Here is a 22,322-nt window from a genome sequence, read left to right on the forward strand (position 1 = left end):
AAGCAGGACCATCTGGAAACCTTCATAAACATGTCTGTCTTTCCACGCTCTCCAAAGGATTCTAGGAAAATCGTAAAAATGAAAAGAGAGGTCCCCATTGCACATTTTTTTCCTCTCGAGATACCCTGTGCACATGCAGCAAACAAAAAAAGTCCTAGCCCTCACAAACCCCGACCTGAAAGCCAAGTTGTGTCGTGAAATACATTTTCAATTGGCCTGTCAGGGGTGCAGAGTTATAGACGTCTCTCTAATTTATGACAAATGTTGATAATTTACTTCAGCTTGGCCTAATCTTTTTCACTTCTGCACTGCAATTGAACAGAAAGCCATTTTCACAACACAACAGTCTTGATTCTGTGCAGGGAGAAAGCCAGGGCAGTTATTCAGCGAGTGGTGGATCCATCTGGACTTTGTTATGGCTTTGTGTTTTCATTCTCAAAAGCAATGTTATCAAGATAAAAAGTATAAATTATGTAGCCTATTTGGGAGTGTCAGTGAGCGAGTGTGCAGACCTGGTCCAGCTCTGACAGTCAGACATTTCTGCAGGGAAGCCTAAGTGGATGAAGGTATGTGAAGGAAATAAATATTCCCATCCTTTATCAGCCATGTGAATACATAAATATATGTAAAACATTTTTTTTATATGTGTTAATTGCATGATGTAAATTAAAGAAATATAGTTGGGCATTAATGTGTCAACAGGTGGCACCATACTGCAATTTCACGATCCACAATATCAGAGGCTTTCACTCTTTGTTTTATCAGATCATGAAGATCATCGTCACAATTCAAACAAGGAGGAAAAATTAAAGACAGGCCATAACAATCGGATGGGTGAGTGAGAAATGTCTTAAGTACAGACCCTTCAGCGGTCACATAAAAATCTATGTAATGACTCTGCCACCCAGACAAGCTTTTCCACAAGCCAGTTTTATGTACCAGAAAAAAGCTCTGCAGCATGCAGCATATGCATGAAAGTATGACACTTTCCCATTAAAATTTTGTTGATTAAATAATAAATGACACAAACTATATGAGTTTTTATTTTCAGATTTAGAGCGTCAAACTTTTTTGACAGGAGCTCAAGTTCTGACAAATGCAGCAGCAACAGAAGTAAGGATGAGATACAGCAAACGAAGATTTGTCTTCAGGAGCCTCGGATGGAAAATATCCCAACTTGCCAAAGCCAACATAAAATAAGCATGCACCTATTTCCACACATAGGCACACCCAATCAATAGCAACATCCAGGATCTGTGTCTTCAAACATTGTGTTCTGAATTCAAAGAAATTTCATGTCAAATACCCAAAGAGGAATTAAAGTACTATTTACTGTAGGTAAGACACACAAAAGAACCCATTATGAATGAGAGTGCACTTAAAGCTTTTTTTTCTTCAATAGGAAATTATCCACAATTCAAACAACTACAGTATGAAACAGGAATGTTTAGAAATGAACAAAATGGATCCTGCCAGGAGCATTAATCTACCACCCACTCTTTCTGCCACTGCCACAACCAGTGTGTCTTCTTTTATATTCTTGTCTCCTCTTACCATTTTTCAGTCACATAGCTGATATGCCTGGTCTTGTCTGCCTCAATCATCTCAGCACTGAAGTGAAATCAAAGAGCAGCCCAGTGTAGCGATTGCACAACAGCTGCTTATGCACTGCAAAAGAAGTGCACTTATGAAGGGCAGGGTACAGTGCGGGTGCAGAAACGGGTGCTGGTACGGCTGCTGGCGGGCACCAGTGTGTGTGCAGTTGGCAACAAAGTGACACATGGTGTTTTCTGTGGCCCAGTTCCAGACAGGGTTGCTTCCCCACTCTGTCTATTCAGGAGCAGCTTGGGCTGCAGCATGGTTCTTTCAGCTGCTGTTGCATCCTGAGTCTTAAGATGCTTTTGTTCCGTCAGACCTTAACCTAACAGGCAAAAGGTGAAAGAATTCAGAGATACTGGGATTTTTATCTTGCAGGGATGAATGCTAAGACATGAATCGCAAATACAAATTATTCCAAAGACTAAAATCACGGCACCAATCTGGTCGATTTTCTTTTCTAAGACACCTTTGGTTGTCCATGATAAAGCCATTCTTCCTGTCTAAACTCACCTGACAGACAGCAACACTAGTTATAAAAGTCAGAGAAGTAAATATGTGACTTGAAGGGGACACGTTCGAGGGCCAGATGAAATAATCTGTGTAAATACTCTTGTGTTCCTGCACCATGTGCCAGGTCCTTCACATCTGCTGTTGAACAGGAGACGTCTTTAAGAAATGTGGAAATATTGCATGCTTGCTCTTTTTGTTCAAGTTTTTGCCACTGCAAGGGATTTATTGTGAGGCATTTAATGTAAACACTTTATAGACTGACCCAATTTATAAATGAATTTATCTTCATGAGACGACTCTGCTTTTAATTTGAATTACTTGCAAAAATAATTGGTCAAATTAGCCAGAGAGAATCTATAGAAATCCGTCTGATTTTAATAAAATCTTCAATCTAATCAAACACCACCACTGGGAAAAGTTATAGGATTTAAATGTGAGGTCAGCAGAGTCAGCAAAAACTTGCTGGTTTGAAAAAGATTGAAGAGAGAAGCAGAAAAGACCCTAGAGAGGCTACGTACAGAAACTACAGAAACGTTTTTTAAATATATATATGTGTATATCCCATTTTTTACGTGAAGATATGGAGGATTAATGTATCCTGAGCAGAGAGGTCACCCTCCCTCAGTGTGTGTTGTTTGTTTTGGTAGCCGGCCTGGGCATGCGTTCATGTTTGTGCATGTGAGTCCCTCCCTGTGAAACTCTTGGCCATCCCAATGTTTATAAAGTAAGATGGCTCCAACTCTGATTGGCAGTGATGTAAACACCGATAATGTTCTGCACTGTGACGTCTTTCAGAGCAAAAACAATGTAGCCACTGTCACCTTCTCACCGAGGTGCCTTTACACAACTTAATGTTAGGCAGCATATTGGCTTCAAACTGCATGGTGTGGCTGTGACATAGCTGCTAGCTGCCATGGGTGTGTGCTACACTCAAGAAGGTGAGAAAAAAACCTTGAACTGAGTCTTAAGAAGTCGTATTTATTGACTGAAGCGTCTCATACAGAGTCTCCAACACCGACTCCCGGATGAAACGCAACAGATAATTTCTACCGGTGTGTACAGCAGCTGGCTGGGTTGTTTTTTGGCTCTCATCTACAAAACATAACTTCTTTCATTTTGATTGTGTAGCTTTTTACTGGGGTCACAAAACCAATAGACTGTGTTGGAAACACTTTGCTGAGAACATGATCGGTGGAGGAAGGTGTGGCATTTGTTTTGGTTCAAGATGCTGCTGGTGCGACATCTAGGGGCAATGAATAGTGTTTAAAAACCTTTAACGCATTAAGAACCGACACAACAGTGTGTATATAGCTTTAAGACTGCATTTATGTAGCTTTCACAGAGTCCAATGTTTGCGAGTCCATTTATGATGTCATCGATTCAAGACATGTGACTAATTAAATATATTGTGATTTGCTCAAGTAGTTGTGGGAATGCATTATGGGCCATGTCGTTTTTTATTGGTTAGCTCTATTAGCCTGTAAAAAAGGTATGATTGTGGTGTTTCAGACAATGGCTGATGGTCCAAGTGGGGGGAGTGACACTGAAGTGGATTACATGGTTTCATTGACAAAAACAATGATTAAAATAACAATGAGAAAGATCCTGACAATGTGCGCGCTAACCCACTGTTCAAGGCTCAGTTGGTAAGAGACATGTTTGAGGCAAAATGTCAAGTTTAAGCTATCATATGTTTCCTATTCCTTGTCTCTATCTGCTTCAGAGGATGAGAAAATCAAACTGATTCTATACGTTGCCAGCTCTTCAGGAAACCCTGTTTTTATTCTGCACCTTAGCTCTTAATTAGTTAAATATAATCTATGAATATTATATGAACAATATAATTTAACCACTTTACAAGGACAAAATGTGAAGTAACCATGTTTTCTTATTGTCCTCCATCTTCAACAGCTGGCCGTCATTTCTGAGAAAGGGCAGACTTTGCAACCTTGTACCAGATACAGGCGTTTTCCACAGGTCCTTATTTGGGTCTTGTGCTCAGAGCTACAGTAGTGGCCAGCTGCTGGGTCTAAAGGTTTTCAAACTGCTATTCCCCTGAAAAGCCCGAAAGCACACAATCTCCTGCGTGCATATGTGTGTGTGCTACAGCCCTCCTTCACTCTTATATACACACACCACCCACACTCGCTGTACGTTCCTGAAAACAGGCACTGCTGTTTTGTCAGGCTGCCCGCTCTCTGTATACTAAAGGATGAGTTCACCGTGAGTGTATCAGTAATTAAAGCAAAACCCGTTCCCTCCATGCTCCACACCTGCACACTCCAAAAGGGAGACGTGCCCGCTGCTCTCGGAGGATCCGAGAACTTGGTCACCCCGACAGACACGACGATGTGATGAACGTAGTTGCAAAATCACAGACAAAGGGAAGAAGCATGATGGAGTAATGGGAGGTTTAGGATGAAGCACAGCTGTGGCAAGCAAACTATAGTACTGCGCTCCTGACCTTCAAGCAGTGGAATGGTAAGTATATGTTTCTCTGGCGCTCAAAGAAAACTCGAGCACAAGGAAACAGGAACAGGGATTCTGTTTGATGTGGGGAGACAATGGTTTACTCACAGACCTGTTCTCTGCTCGCTGGACTTCCAAGCAACTGCAAATTATTACTGACTCAGTACAAGCAATCTTTTACGACAGATCATGCCTAATAATTTTTTTGGGCCAATATCTTTTCCTCGTATCAACAAACACAGCAGTTGCTTGTTCGTTATCTGGAACCGAATCCAGCACAGTCACCCACAGTTGGGGTCACCATCAGGAAATAGACCACCAGGACAGCTGAGGGGCGGCTGAATGGAAATCTTTTATTATGCTATTAAATTAAGGCCCAGATAGGTTTCGTCCCGAGCCCCAAGAAGAGTTAACAAAGCCCCGCACACAGCAAGAAGCTCATGTCACCTCCTGCTCACATCACTCAGCTTTTCAAGTGTAACAGCTGCTTCCGTCCGCACACATAGCAATATCCTCACTCATTCACACTGAGGGGCTTAAGTGTCCCACATAACACGGCCAGATTACTGGATACCCTAACAAGTGAGATGTGGTTTGATTTTCAATAACTAAGTTGTTCTTCGCAAAAAGATTGGATTGAGAGCGCCCGCTTATCACATTGGATTGTTAGGGTTAGTGCTACTTTTAGAGTTGTTTTATTTCTTCTTTTTTTTTTTTTACTTCTTTTTTTCTTTGAATCTTAAACATGACGGGTTTCAACAGCTGCATCTTCTCCAACACATTAGCACATACACATCAAAGCCAGTGACTCATACCAGGCATAGCCATTGTCCATATGCAATGAATTACTGACATATTAGAGAGCTGATGTGTGTTTTACACGTCAGCCACCTCACATTACTCGTCCTCTGACGGATTAACCTGGGGTTGGAAGGACGGCTCTGTAATCTTTCCTCCAATTGTTGTGTCAAGAAAAGGCATAAATATATATTTTTTAAATGAAGACTAAAATCAGTATTTGGGAATTTCTCTCATAATTGTTGCAGCAGTTTTGCTCAGGTGCCCATATAGCAAGTGTTATTACATACAATTATTCCACACATAATGAAAAAGCACATACCCAAGCTGCAGTGCTAATGAAAATGTGTACACCCACATACCAAAAGATTTGGTAAAACATCCAGACGTGTCTTTCTTCTGAGGCACACAACAAGCTCACGCTAGACTGTCTGAGAATTTAAAATCTAATAAATTATTCATTAAAAATTATTAATGTAAGATTCCATTGGCTGATATTCATAGTGTTCAAGTCCTCCTCTGTCCCGTGGCGCATGTAAACACTGAGCCCATCTGAAGCACGATGTCTCAGTGATGCTGCATGACAGCATGATGCGTGCTTATACGAAGCCGTGGGCGTTTGTCCGCCCCGTGACATAAACTTCTTTCGTTTACTCTGGATCTTCCCACCGTACCGGATGCTGCCCACTAACACAGAGAGGTCCCGATGATAAACAAAAACAAGACACTAGTGTGGGCGAAGTGACGATTTTATGACTGCACCCAGAACTAAATATTGTTGTGGGTGAACTTCAAAACAAGGTCTGAACTCTGACAGCCTCCAGCTGTCGTGAGGTAAGATGTGATGTCAGACAAGTAATAACATCTCATTAACAGGGATAACACTTTAACATGGACTATGGTAATCATTTAAACTGTTGGTTTTCTGTGTCGATGCAGGACACTATATATTGTTCTCAAAACTTAAGACAGAGCAACAAAAAGATTCTTCTTTCTTTAATATATTTCCGATGAACTTTTTAAGAATGTTTGTTGCTTGATTTCCAAAGACTTAAATCAGAAGCAGATCCTGAGAGAAGGCAGACATTAACCAGAATTTCAGAAACAGCAGTCTAACAACAGTGTGTTTCCTGCTGTGTGTGTTTTTTAGATTACGATATCCTATTTGCTCCACAGAGCCTGAACTGGATCCTGATTTTGCCATCAAACCCGCCAACTGACAAGACCTGAGATTCCAGAGCAATCAAGAAGGGCCACCTCGGAGGAATGTCTGTCCAGACCCCAGGACTGAGTATAATTTTGAAAAAGTGGGCATGACTAATAGCGGCGGCGGCTTGATCTGCAGAACCTGACAAGCTGTTCTCCAGTGGCCTGTAAATACAGGCCGCTTGGCAGATGTGAAGGCCTGTTCCTCCCAGACATGGCTGCTGCTGCTCCCATTGCTTACCCACAGCGATCAATACAATTGACTGGCTTACAGATGCTCCGCATTCAGCCACGGCCACAACTAACATCCTGTAGCGTCATTAGAGATGAGTTTATCTTGTTGCTTGCGTAGTAGGGGTGAGTAAGTTTTGTTTTTAAAAGAGAGACACAGAAGGAGAGAAGGAAGTTGTTGTTTATCTGATTCAAAGTAGCACTTACTGTAATGTTTCACTTACGTGGAACAGATATAAAGACTTACTGGAAGAAAACAGAAAAAGAGTTATGGGAGTTTGTTTTTCTAGTGACTGTGATGTCATCTGCGTGACCCAAACTATCCTCAGCAAATATTAGGAGTGAACCCGACTATAAAGGGCACTGAACATGATTTTAACCAGGCTAAAATGGCAAGTTAACAAATAATGATTCTTTATTCATGATTTAGATTTAAGGGTACCTTGGGCATAACACATACGCTCTAATAACGAAGTTTAATCTGAAATAGTACAACAAAGACTCCTCGGAGCTGTGTCCTATAAAGGCAAAGACAATATGGCCAGCAGGATTTTATGACATTATTTGGAAATGACCATTTAATGACACACGAAACATGTGAAATTGTCTGGTTTTCTAAACTACATTGGGTCTATCAATCATCCTTTAAAAGTAGGGTTGGTAAGTTGCTTTGTATTTGTTTAAATCCTCTTCACGTCCCGAGAGCCATCAATAAATAAAGTTGCCAAAAAATAGAGGACAAAAAGCCATTGTCTGTGGCCCTCACTAGACTGTAATAAACACGACCAATCATTTCCATCCAACCCAATGAAATAATTGGCTGGCAAACCTGTCAGTCACTAACTGACCTGCCTGCCTGCATGCACCCTGCATGTGCTCTTACTATGCATTAGCTGGGTCTTCACAAACCCGAAAGACATACACCACTGAAGCAGAGACGATAGTCAGATGTTAACAAGCGAGTCATGTAAAAGTCATCTTCTAGCAGTTGTCAGTCAGCGCATGTTTGTGTGTTTTGGCGGCATAGCTTTGATAAGACAGATGATGGGAGGGGGGTGTATCGGTTGCATATTTTCAAAGTGTAGCCTGCTCTTTCTAGCTTTGCCAGGATTGCCAACCCTAGCTTTAATTCTTAACAGGACGATATCAACACATAATTGATTAATCAGTGGCTGTGTGATGAACTGATGAATTGCACATGAAACTGTACATTCACTGCTGTGGACAGATTCAGCATGTATGAGATGTGATGGATGAGGTAACTGGAAGCAGAGATCTAACTGTGATATGAGTTAAAAGTGGCAAGTGTTTCTTTGGGACCCTGTAAAGTTTCTTTCTCAACAAATGGTTTCTAAAATGTTGTTTTTAGCCTTAGGTTTAGTGCTGTGGGTGCGGCGGTGTGGGGGCACTGTGTTTGACTTCAGGATGGGGAGTGAAAGCGTGTAAACGTATGTGCACGTGTATATCTGTGCACCAATGTGTGTGCGTGGGGGCCCATGTGTGTGTGTGTGTGTGTGTGTGTGTGTGCGTGCGTGCGCAAAATTGTTGCTGGTGGGCCCCAGCATGACTGCTGAGGTTGGAGCAATCATATGTTCAGCTGTGATTTCCATCAACACATTCCTGGACGCTCACACACTCTCTCAGTGGAGCTGTGCACAGCACCCCCCAAGGATGTGACCTGCAGCCCGCAGACACATGACTGCCTCACAAGCGCTTATCACAACACAGCAGCCTGTAGGATAATGGCAGGCCTTAATCTGAAGCCACGTGGAGCCGAGCAAACTTTGACTAGCGCTGCTCCTTCACACTGGCCTTATAGAAAACAGTTGATGATATACTACACCGCTGCGCTGAAGGCCAGCAGGTCTTACCATGCCAGACTGATTACAGGGTAGAGGTCAGACCACATGGACAACAAATGGTCCCTGGCCCTCTACTCTGGGGGGGTGTTGTGCATGAGGCTGAAAACATCGCTCTGGAAAAGCAAGAGCAATTGTTACAGAAACAGCTAAAACAGACACATGATAGTTTAGACCACCAGGAAACACCCACACATCCTTTATACTTTTATACATTTTGAAACAATTCTGAAGTTGGCAAAATACGAAAAAAATTGAAGAAAACCTTGTGGCTTCAGAAAAGAACTTAAACATTGATCCAATGATTGATCTATCTCATGTTGCTAAAGTGCAGCCAAAGAGAAGATGAGTCTTACGGCTGAGACATCGATGACAAGCTACTCAGCAGAACGTCCAACTATCCGTGCTGAATAATTCCACATAGACTGACAGCACGTGTTTCTCTTCTATTGGCTACCCAAAAAGACATGAACAAAATCCCTAAACACATCCAATCATTCAACGGCTGGCATGAGGCCACAAAGTGCTGTATGTGCTTTAATATGCGTGAGGGGTTTAACTTTGGGTTTAGGTTCAGCCCTGAACTTGTTATTTCACACCCAAGGCGACGTACACACCTACGATGAACCAATTCGGCTCAGAGATACAAGGATGTTGCATTAGTCTTGCTACACAAATATTGATACGTGTTGATTAATGGCCACATGCACTATCAGCAAAAAGGGTTAATTTGCCTTTCATAGCATGCGGCAGCGATTTCACAAACTCTTTTATATGACACATTTGGCATTAAAGTGACTTTTTATTTGAGGAATGTGAAAGCAGCTCTTATTAAGAGCAAGTTGTCAGGTTCGTTTGGCACTCCTTGTGTATTTGATGATGTTGAGATCACGTCAAAGTGCCTTTGTTCAAACTCGTAGATGAAATGCCTCCGTTTTTCCATTTAAAAACAATCAGATGCAAAATAGGTATATTTAAACCCCAAAACTTTAGATAAAATATTGAAATGTAATAAACTGATGTAAAAACCTATTTTAAAACTATCCTCACACACACATTAACACAACACTAACTCAAATCAGTGCAGTGCAGGAGCCTGTGTGAGCTGCTGAGATGGGCTGTGGTGGCCTGTATTCACCATGTGGTGGAGCTGAGTGATGGTTTCACAAAGTCTGCCTTTACCCGAGCAGGCAGCAGGCTGGAACAGCCATGTGCTACACTGTACCCCACGGAGAGGGTCAGAATGATGCCGCCGTGCCGAGCTGCTGTTTTCACTTGATCATCTCTAATCGTTCATTTTCTGTGTCCGGGTCTGATATCTCTTAGGAGAGCAACCTCACATTGATAAAGCACAGTCGAGTTGTGCTAGCATGCCAGATACTGTGAGTGGTTACAGCACAGGTAGAAAAGAGGTCTGTACCTGGCACCTGACTGTGGACATCAGATACAGTGGGATAGTGCCTCAGACAAAGCTGTGTGAGCACTAACTGCATTCTAAAATGGGTGTGAAAGTCTTCTCTGCAACACAGCGGGCTCTTGTCTTCATCCTCTTCATACTTTTCTCCCTCTCTTCTTCAGTCTTCCTCTGATCCCTCCCTTCTTGCTCTCCACCCCGTCTGCTTTCTGTCATGAATTCCCCTCATTTGCCCCCCCCCCCCCCCCCCTTCCCCTTTATGGACGCTCTCTTCTTTTTTTTTTTTGCTCTCTCTGTCCATCTACATCTGCACCCCTCCCCTCGCTCTCCTTCCCTAGAAGGCACACATACACAGATAATACTGCGGCTACATGCTGCTTCGGCAACATACTGCAGCAGGCGAGCGTACTCCACTGCAGCCCTTTAACACAATAGCCATTTCTCTTAAGACTTTCAGGAGGAGAAGCAGCTCTCGTTCTAAGCACATTACAAGTCCTCTGCATTGAAATCAAGCAAAGCAACACGTTTGTTTTTCAACCCCAACCTGAGAAATCCCATTATTGTCTGAATCATTGATTGTCCAGCATCTGTCCATTCCAGCCATTCATCGGCACATGATGACCACAGCAATGTGCACAATTTGCTGCCATTTCCCTATATTGACGTGTGTAGTTCCAGTGGAGCCCTCCCCCTGCCTATGGCCATACCTCCCCCGATTTGCCCTGTCTTGCCTTCTCCCCTGAAGCATGACGGAACTAGGCGTGCTCTTGTAACACAATGGGACTGTTTTATTGAAAGGCGAACAAACACATTTGCACAAACACACTCAGGCACAAACACACAAGAGACAGACATCTTGCGATCACTGCACATTATAGGACATACAATGATGCCATTGTTGGAATATCCAGGAGTGATTAAAGTGAATGTCAGGGCTGACAGACAGTCGCACAAAGAACACACATGGATGCTTCATGCAGACACACAAACACACAAATGGGCAAATATGTATGAGATTCAAGGTAAAAGTATACACATACTCTTTAGCATCAGCTTAAGCATCAAAACGTAGCCCACATTTTGCAGCAGATGCAGTGATATCACGTTTTCCTCTTCTTACAGAGTGTGAGTGAAAACACAGCACACTTGTGTTCTGTATCATTGCACGTTGAAGTTCTATCCATTATGGCTACTGTGCATCATGGCCTACTTGTTCATTGCTTTGTAATATTAGATCTGCTTTGATATTGCTGTATTACCAGTACGTTTGCCTGCAAGGATCATCATATAGAGTTTCATGGGCCACTACAGTTCATAAGCCTTCATTAAACACGCAGGCAAACAGGTGCTACCACCAGGGATTCCCCCGACCTTTGCTGGGCGCATAGCACGATTTAACCTATTTCATTTAATTGCCATTAAACATGATTGTGAGTCAGTGATTACTGTCTATCAAATAAATATTTCATAAATGTGAGCGCTGCATGTATGACTTGTAATCTCGAGTCACTTCCTATTTCGATATTACAAGCTTGTGAGTAAAAGGAAATATATCACGACACTGGAATAAAGCCAAGTGTCATAACAAGCGTACAGTATAAGTCACACGATCTGGCTATAAAACTCTGCCGAGGCTTTTTACATGTCGGAAAAATAAAATTGAAGAAATGTGCATGCCCATTTAAACTGCAAGATGGATGACTTCTTCATTTTACAATTGTTTGGTGGAAATCAAACTTTCAACCTGGAGTTATTCAGAGGATCTCTGCCTTTTTGAGCACAATGGGCCCTTTCTTTATATGAAAATAGCTGCTATACTCAAACAATGCAGCCCATGCAGCTTAGGTGTGTTAACAGTAAACAATGGCACCAAAAGGTGGCCCTGACAAATGTACAGCGAGGAAGGGGAGTGATTACTGTGCCTGAATGTGAATACAAGGACACTGAGTGATGGCTAAACTCCAGTCCCTCCCTTTTCCCTCAGCAGCTACACCTCTCATGCCAGTGTGAGGATGTCTACAAAAAAAATAAAGAATCCGCCTGTTGTCAAGGTCAGCGATGAGAATGAAAGTATCTCCTCTGTAGTGTGATAAGAAAAACCTCCCTTGGTGCATCATTATTTTTTTAACTCATTGATTCTCCAGAAGCAATGCAGTATAGTGAATGTATGGACAAATACTGTTTATCATCATTGTTACTTTAGTTCATGAAAAAATATGCCGCTAAGCACGCTCCTTAATGTGACACGGTCAAAAAGCTCCAAGATGCATTTTTTGTGCATTAAATTAATACTTAAAAAAGGTGACGGTCAATAGAAAATGTCGGAGCTGGAAACAGCGACACAAAAAAACCGAGGTAGTTGACGAAAACTGAGAGAATGGATGAAATTAAGCGGCTGTCTTGTTTTTGTGTTCTATATAACTGTATAAATGTTGAAAATATCAATAAGAACTAAAGTATTTATAAAAAACACTGCACAGAAACTGTCCAACGCCACAGCCTCTTCACTGTATCTATGTCGGGACATTATCAGCAGTCTTCAGTTAGAAGATCCAGGTGAACTCAACATGCCGACAGGAAGCTGCGGTTCCTCGAGCACATCAAGCACTTTTTCTGACTCATGTGTGCCAGACAACCAGCCGTACAGTTCTTTGACAGTCCAGCACCAGATAACATCAAGTCCTTCCTTAAATTTTTCAGCTGTGCAAGGCCTTTACATCTTTTTTTTTTTTCTTATAGCGGCTCCATCCACTCAGACAACAAGCTACCCTCAGCAGCTACACACACACACACACACACACACACACACACACACACACACACACACACACTAGTTGGAACAAACACAAACTCACCACCTCACCAAATGGAGACAGCTGTTATCAAAACTCTTTCATCTGCTACAGCACTCTGCAAAACTCACACACACAGCTACTGAGAGAGTGTATAGTATAATTCTGTCACACACGCTTAAGATTTCTTTATTGCAACTTTCATATTCTGTCGAGCTATGTTTTAGAATTATACTCTGTAGTCTGCTGCGTTTGTCGTCGCTGGATTTTTACACTTCCTGCTAATGGCAGTGAATGATGAACCAAGAGGTCACACCATACAATGCATGTAAATGCCACTCAACTCTTGAGCACTATGCACTGTTCCACTGATTAATGGGCCCGGAGGAACATGTGTGGACAGTTGTTATTCATGCATGTTACCATAGTTACATGCCTGTTTGCGATGGCTCCTCTGGATCTCTCAATTGGCAAGAGAACAGTCACAACAGCAAAAACAACGCCAGTACATCTGCGCCACTTCACTTGTTGCTTAGGAGTTGGTACTCACAGCTTTGGACGTTGACGGTGCCAGTGGAGTTTTCCTTTCCCAGCAGGTTCTCCACCACACATGTGTAATTCCCAGAATCCTCCAGTTTTGCTTTGCTGATCTGGACTTTGGAGTTTTTCCTGTGGGAGAAAACACTTGCACAGCTGAGTCAGGGGAATCGGGGGAAGGGAGGAAATAGCATGGAAATGCAACAAGTGGAAACACAGGGGACAGACAAGGGGAGAGCAGCAGCGTGGCACAACCTCTCTGCTCCCATACACGTGTAATAACTTCGTCTGACGCCACATTTGAAAGAGAAAAACATTTTACAAAAACAGAGCAGAGGATTATAAGTGTAGCATCTACACAGTGCATCATCAAGGACGTTCCACTGGAAGCAACTGTGGTCATGTGGGATTGTTACAGGATAAAAGCATAATGAAAAGATGCCTTCATAATATTTTAATTAGCCGTCCTGACTGACAGAGAGTGGACCATGGATGCATTAGTTGGCTGGATACTGTGGCACCACTAACAATGCTGTTAATTTAGTGGCCAACTGTGGCCCTGCAACAAAAATATATCCTGCAACACAAAAAGCATTTTCCCCCAGAATATGACTCTCATTAAATTAATGTCTGTAAAATTTTAGACTGGACACCTCAAACTACAACCATGTCCATAACTCTCTGTGTTATGAATTTTAAAGTGTAAATATTCTCAATTAATTTGTCATATATTGTCATCATAATTGAGAGTTCAAGGGCTGTTTATTATCCAAAGGAATGGACCCCATCTTAAAGTTGTGCATCCAGTTCAGATAATACATCCATGGATCGGACCAAAACAGGAAACATTTTGATCTGGTTTTACTCTTGTAAAAATAATCACTAAAATGTTTGACTGCAACATGATAACATGAAATTTAACAGTAGCAGTGGAAGTCACCAATATCACCTTGTAATTACCTCCACCAGGGAGAATACGTTTTCACCCCTTTCCTGTTGGTTTGTGTTTGTTTGTAAACTATATAACACAAAAACAACTGCAAAGGTTAACGTTGAACTTGGTGTAAGGATGCAGTATCGGTCAGGGATTAACTCAATACATTTAAACTTTGGTCCAGATGGATTTCCACTTTCTTTTGACATTGTGAGGTTTTTTTTAAACGTTTTTTTTTGGACCATTTTAATAATTGACGGATCTTGATGAAAGACATCAAGCACATTTAGGGAGGTGATATCTATGACTGTGTGAAATCTGGTGCAGCTTGATTAAGGAGGACTGTTGAGCCTTGGAGGAGGTATGAACTGTATTAAGTGCTATTCTAACCCTAACCACTAACCCGATATAAAGCTATACAGCCAGAGCTATTTAGCAATCATTAGCCACTGTTTTTACTCCAACAAGCAAAACTTGACTAGTGATAGCTTGTGAATAAATTGAGGGCAGATGTGTTTTGTTGTTTCTACATCTTACTCAGTATATCAATGAGAAAAGAGAAAATGAAGGATGACACATTAACTTAGAAAAAGCTAAACAAACAATGAAGCGTTTATAACAGCAGATAACAAATTAATATTCAAATTTCACTTCTGTATTAATGAGGATTTTAAATGACTTTCAGACAGCAGCTTTCTTTCAAACTGCCTTATCACAGTCCACTGATATCAACAAACATTCATCGACTTTGGAGCAGCTACGACTCTTTTCATCTCACGCCGCCCGTGTAATGTTTACAGGACACGGGTGATTTGTACTCACTGGCTGTTCTTTATTTTGACTTTCTTGTTTTTCTTCAGCTCGTTGCCATCTTTGAACCATCTGTAGGTGGGGAGAGGGTTCCCTGTGGCCTCACACTTTACTGTGAGTCGTTTTCCCTCGTCCACAATTATTGGATTCCTCATCGGTTTTAACTTTGGAGCCGCAACTGAAAAAGACAGAACGAGAAGAAAAAAGACTAAATGTTATTAATCACGACAGACACACACTTGATTGTAGTTCGGTTCACGACGTATAATTGTGTGTTTTAGGAGAAAGCGTCATCATCTCTGTGGACTGAGCCAACAGCTCTCTCATGTGACCGCCAGATGTTGTCGTTAGAGACAAGATCAACTTTGCCTCAGACTAATAAACAGGACAAATTTCACTGTGGCCTTGCTGCTATAAAAGCACCTGAAGTAATATTTAACATCACAGCAATATAACCAAGATAATAAGATGAATAAGAAAAACCTTTCATCACAATTCTTAAGCCAGACAGAAAAAACTGTTTCTTATACAAATTTAAGTATGTTTTTGTATACAATCTTATTTGATGCTACTCGTTAATCTCTTGAATCTTATTTTCTTGACATTTGTTTTAAACTGTGCTTTCTGATTTTAAGTATATTTCTTTTAATTTTGTCTCTGTGTTTTTAATCTCCCTGTCCAGCACCTAGTATCTACCTCTGTGTATGAAATGCACTTCATAAATAAATAAAACTACCTTGCCTTATAAATTCTATGAAATAATTAATATTTTTCTTACAATTTTAATATTCTAAAGACTATGTGCATATTTTATACTGCGTTGTTTGTTATATGTTAACGTTTAAGAAAAATAATCATGGTCTTGGTGATTAATTTTTGTCCTATGGGGAAAAAAACCACTGAAACTAAAAAAAAGTGATCTTTGTCCAAACACACGTACACGAACATACAACACACTCACTCACCAATACTCGCCAGCTGACAGCTGCACACATGTTTAGGAGAAGACTCATGCGAGGCGGAGCGAGACGGGGTGAACAAGGGTCAACCGGGGGCTGGCCTAATATGCACCCCCCCTCTTGTACACACAAACACACACTGACTCTCTCTCCAGCATTTACAATTTCATGCCTAGGCTGACCTGAGCAGCCCTTACAAATTACAGCTGTTTGCTGTGCGTCCCCTCTGGAGTACGGCGGCACAATCAAAGCAAACAAAGCACAACAAGCACAATGAAGTTTACTGTACATTGGTAATGACTTAAATTAAACAGGAAAATAGAGGCTGCACCAAAATTATCCCCCTATGTCCTTTTTTTAAAGACTGTCCTACTTCACTGACCTGGTAAATGCGACATGTCTACATGAGAGAAAAACACCAATGATGCAGCAGTTTTCAATGTCTGTGAAGATTTTACATTTTCCTGGGTTCAAGTTAGTAAATGACAATGTAATGTCAAGTTTGTTTGATTGCAAGATGACGCAAAAACAAGTGAGAGGATTTCCACAAAACCTTATGGAGGGATGTGGTGCACGTCAGGGAAGAACTCATTAAACTTTGGTGCAGATGCAGGATTTTTTTTTTTACTTTCCTAAACATTGCGAGATTGATTTCCCAGGGAATAATGCATGTATCTTAAGGAAAAAAGGAACATTTAGGGAACCGATGACAATGACAATGTGCAATTTGGTGCGGATTCTGAATTTACGGTGACTGTTGGGCCTGAGTGCCTGAGTTTGTTTGTCAGATGGCAAGATTACACAAAAACCACTGGTGCAGATCTGGACTGGATCTGGATCATTCCTCAGAATGATTCATGGATCTTGATGAAAAAAATCTGACATGTTTAGGGGAATGATATTTATGAATATGTGTAATTTGGTGCAGATCCAAATATAAATCTGGATCTAATGCATTGAAAAGTGGTTTCATAAGGGACCTATATTCCCTTGGTATGCACCATTCTAAATGCTATTAAATTGATTTCTGATCCTCAACCACATACACAAGTTCATGTGCCAACAGCCGCCAGTTGTTCTAATTAGTGTGTCCTGCAGGTGTGGACTTGAAAGAGCTCCATCTACAGCAGCAAGCGTTTCCTGTGTCTCACGCGGCTTCCTCTCGTCGGAACAGACTCTGAAACACTGCTCTGCCTCCTCTGGTCACTCAGCACTGATACTCCTGACAGGAGGTCACAGCTGTATGTGCCAAACATGGATCTTTTTGGAACAGTGTAAACCAATTTCATTTTAGAAATACAGTATATTTCCTAATTAGCTTGAGTTGTGAAGTAATGTGAAAGAGCGTTCACAGATACATTGATGTTTACTGATATTTTTGCACAGTAAAGTAATGGAACTCTGACTTAAGCAGCATCAATTTTACCTCATTTAAAAGGCACCAGTGACAACAGTTTGAAATACAAAGGCAAGTCTCATTAAAAGCAGGCGTGATGATTGCAGGATACTAAACGCCACTTACAGTACGAGTCTGTCTGACTGACATACACTTTGGGCTGACTTGCACTGGAATCAAAGACGGTGAAATGTCACATTTAAAATAGCTCATAAACGAGATACAGATCAGTGGAAAAACAAGTATTTTTAGTTCAATAGCAGCTATTTGTTACTAAAATTATTTCCGAGCTGGTTGGACAATGGACTTTTATCTGCGAGTGCTGCTTCCTGTTGGAAAATGTGAGTGATGATATTCATGGCTTTTGGAAAATAAAGCCAAGATTCCGACACAAGGCAGATGTGTCGTTGCACCGTGGAACTTGGTGGCTTTATTTAGCTTATTTTCAAGCTGGATCTTTGTGCTGCAATTCTGTCTCGAAGGGGTTCCGGACATTGAAATTAAAGTATTATAGGCTGAAAATATACTATAATTTAAGCCATTTAAATTCAGCTCTGCAAGTGCTGTGTGTTTATCAGCCATTGTAAGAAGTACCCTGATGTTACAGATGTTCTTCATTAAACATTTTCTGTTGTTTAAAAAATATAATGTTCAGATTTAACAATTTACAATAAAATCAAAACATTGTAAATGCTGAAAAATAGTATATCGTAAGTAAGTCTCCTGTTCCAGATGTTCTTCGTTAAACACTTTCTGTTGTTTAGCAAATATAATCTTCTTTATGGGACTTGATGTTAAATAAAGATCGGATTGCAAAGTGCCCTATGGTTTACCTTCACATGATCCCCCTATTTTCACGTTTCACTGGTAACTAATAATAACATTTGTATCACTGCATCGGTGGTGCTGTCGGAAATGACTCAGAGTTTGGTGACGACACCTGTGTCATGTTAGTTTTCATAAACCGTAACTTTTATTTGAATGCAATTAGAGGACCTGATCTTTATTTATTTCTTACTGCTATATCAGATGACTTACAAAACTCGCAGAGCAGAGCGGCATGTACGAGTCCAAGGTCCCAAAGCCTGAACAAGTGAACTACTGTACACCATCACCGTACACACTTTTAGCTCTGCCAGACTGGCCTCAGCACACTGCCCTGAGGAACGCCTTGTCAGTCATAGTCAAGAGAACAGCAGGAATGAGGCTGCAACATTAAGTAAAATGTTTAGTACTTCGCCTGGACACGGGTCAGTCCCTGCCAAGCAAATTAAACAAGCTTTGTCTTTGCCTGGAAAAGTTACAGAAACCCATGTCTGCACTTCTCATCAGCCCAGTGGGCCAGATGTGTAACGTGGTCTGCTCCATCTACAGGATACAGTTCTAATGAAGATACAGGAGTCCATCAAGACTGTGTGATGCAGATGTTAAATATTAGTCTTCACATTCATGTCAAATAATGTCTGGACAACTTCACTGCTCTTTTTTCAATGAGTAACACAAAGTAAATGAAGCAAACAAGTGCAGTTATTAGTCTATTAACTTGTAGAGATCACAAAAGATGCAGTCTGACACCCGGGAACTGATATAGTCGCTCCTCATGTCTGAATTGACAGATGAGCATCATGGACACAACTCAACTCCAGTTTAATCATGTCAACTGTAATTCCTCTTACTTGCAATTCATGTTTTCCAACAAGAATACAGAGCCACTATCAATGGAAATAAAACAATTTCTTAGAGACAAATGGTTATCTCATTTTCCATTGCAGTAGTGGAAAGAAGTGTCAGGCAGCGATGATAAACCCTCGCCTCAACAACAGCCTGATTCTCTCAGTTTGAAGCGGAGGGGCAGCTGCAGACATGGACTATAAAAACCAAATTTGAGAATAGAAGCCCATCCGGCGTGTCAGCAGCTCATGCCTTGGGTAACAGTTGGAAACCCCGGCCCAGAAAAAGAGCTTCAAAAACAAAAGCAATTTGATGAATTAACAATCCTCCGCTCGTATTATTGAGTTAACATTTCAGTTTTACTTCCAGGAGCTTAGAGAAGGAATCCGAGGCATGCCTTTGTGTTTCCCTTCTAGACAAAGTATCCCTGATTACTCTGGTGTTATGTCACTTCACTGCACGTTGTCAAAAGACAAATTACATGGTGAGGCAGCTCGAGAAATGGCTTTTGCATGTGGGAATGGTCTTAAGGCCCCGCACACAAGTCACTGTAACACAACATCTGTTCGGAGAGATCATTTCAACAGCCTCCCACCAGAACCAATAGACTTCCACCGAATAATGATCTGGTACATTGTTTATATATGACTCAAAATGCTCCGCTTCTCTCTGAATAAACTCAATAGACAGGATCCTATTAGTGTTACTTTTCAGATTAATAAGAAATTCATATTTCTCTGTGAAAGTCTGGCAATGCATGTCAAGATTTCATCATTCATACTACTGTCAACCAAAAAGTGTTTTGTTCTATAAGGATGTTATTTTATTTGCTGGTTGGTTTCTGAGCAAATTAAGTCTTCATAGTTTTCTATAGATGTTAATTGGAAAGGTTTCCATATTTTTTATCTCTATATATGTTTTACTGTAAGGTGAAAAGCATAAAGTCACCACAGCACCTTCCACCACCAATGGGTAAAATGCCTGCTCGAACTATATCTCTGACAGTAAATGTTTGAAGGACGCTGAAGTGATGGAGGAATGTCAACAATTTAAAAACGGATGTCTATTTCCCTTGACAATGAATTCAGCATGAGGTGGCATGAGGCTGTTATAAATGAGAGTACTCTGGGTGACATATTTACTGTACAAGCAGCAGAACAAGCCTCCATTTACAGTTTGATGCCCTCGACATATCGGTGCCAACATTTTGCCAACTGGCCCCGGTTGTTATGTTTCCCTGCCGTGGCCAAAGAACAGGTTTTCTTGTAAGTGAGTGAAGTGGTTGCAAAACTGTGTTTGTTTTATTGTCAACTGTTTTTGTTATGGATCTGAAAAATTCAAGATGCTGTAGCAGTCAAAAAACTGCACTTTTATTGCCTTTACACAAACCTCTACAGAAAACATCTAGTATATCCATTTTAAATGTTTGGCCAATGGTTTCAGTTCAAGCTAATTTAAAACTGGATTACTGACGACAGTTGAAACAACAGTTTCACGCAGCAGCTTACTGTGTAAGTGAAATGGCTGAATGATATAACTGCTGATGATACATAAGTACATTTCAAAGTTTTCCATGGAAAATATAATGAAATAATCTAAAAAATCTAAATAAGATCACTTCTTCTGCTTCTTAGCTGCCATACTTAGTTTCTGAAAATGCTTTTTTGCAGTAATGTGTCTTACTATGAAGGAGAGTGCATTACTGTTGATGACGTTCATGTTCAGGGTTCGATTTCCAGGGTATTTTGTACAACAGAGTTACTGCTGTGTTGAATATTCAAACTGTGTCCGAATATAGAAATGCTTCCTTGACATTTGATCTCAGTGGCAGCCACATGAGGACAGACACAAGGAAATGACTGTGTTACACAAGTTCTTTCAATACAATATTTAGATTAAACACTAAAAGTTTGTCCAATGTGCAATCATTTTGGTATTTACTGTTAGTGAAGTGATGAGGACACAATGTTAAACTACAGGCTGGTGCAGAAATTTAAACACTGACCAAACCAAGGACGTGTTTCTAAATGTTTCTGAGGAGTTGTCCTGATCAAATACTTTATTACACTTTAACAGCTGTGGAAAGAGAAGTCTATATACTCATACATATCTTACTTTCTCCCAACCTGGGCTACTCACAATGGTTGACACACATTTATATTAGGGACTGGGAATATTGCTCAATAACGCTATTATATATGCACAGCCAGTCGAATTTACATGAAAAGCAATAACATGAGAGAAAGGGAGAGAGCTGGGGTAACCACGCACAAATGAAAACACACAAGACTTCAAGTTATACTTCAGATTTTTGGAAAAATGACATACATATAACTAATTTGCAAATAACAAATATGTTTTAAAGGCAAGGTAAGATTCCCTGATAAAAAACTGACTGTGATTTCATTTTCTTCAAGAACCACCTGCAAATGATTTTGTTTGCAATTCTGAGGTTTGTGTTTATATTTCAGAATATATCACTGACAGCAGAGTTAAAGGTCTGTGGTATTAAGACTGAAGTTCTAATAGCTGGGTTTCTGGTGAGTCTTCCTATGTCTAGTCGTTGCTAATGGCAGCAAAACCAAAAAAAAGTGAGCAATTACATGGAGCAAGATCACACCTGAATCGGAGGCTGAGGTTGACTGCGGCTTCACCACCACCTCTGCCGACTACTGGTCTCTAGAAACTGAATAATTTAAGAAGCTCTTCATTTCCAAAGGTGTGGTAGGTGTTGATGAAAAAAAGCATCTGGCACACAATGAAGGAGCCAGCTCTTTACTTCCGTAACTAATTATTACCACCCTCACTGAGCATGCAAATCCTGTGGAACAGAGACGAACAAGTTGTGTTTTGTCTCGATGGTAAAATGTTAGGAAATATGCAAACAAAAGCATACTTCTTTGGACAGGCGGACTTCACAGCATCCTCTAGCAGCTACTTGAAAAGGGAGATACAAACTATTACATGCATTACATTGTACTGATGACAGATTTGATGAAACGCCTTGAGCATTTTACTGTCCTCTTCTTATATCACAAGAAAGATCACAGTTTTTTCCTTCCCTCGAGTGTCTTTTTCTTTCCAAGATTTTAGCCCAGATGTCTATGTTAGGGTTTGCAGGAGTTCTCTCTGTCTAA

General features: G+C 40.8%; 1 protein-coding gene across 5 annotated transcripts in view; it reads right to left on the reverse strand.

The window, feature by feature from the left end:
- nrg2a (neuregulin 2a) overlaps nucleotides 1-22,322 on the reverse strand; it is a 76,862-nt gene that overhangs the window by 22,689 nt on the left and 31,851 nt on the right. For all 5 annotated transcript variants that reach the window (XM_020085937.2, XM_020085935.2, XM_020085938.2 and 2 more), the window contains 2 exons: nucleotides 15,172-15,337; nucleotides 13,429-13,547 (listed from right to left, as the gene is read on the reverse strand). In XM_020085937.2, the coding sequence (XP_019941496.1) occupies nucleotides 13,429-13,547; nucleotides 15,172-15,314 (262 nt within the window). In that variant the 5' untranslated portion in view covers nucleotides 15,315-15,337. The remainder of the gene's footprint in view (nucleotides 1-13,428; nucleotides 13,548-15,171; nucleotides 15,338-22,322) is intronic.

Source organism: Paralichthys olivaceus, chromosome 15 (assembly GCF_024713975.1).
Source record: "Paralichthys olivaceus isolate ysfri-2021 chromosome 15, ASM2471397v2, whole genome shotgun sequence".
NCBI lineage: Eukaryota > Metazoa > Chordata > Actinopteri > Pleuronectiformes > Paralichthyidae > Paralichthys > Paralichthys olivaceus.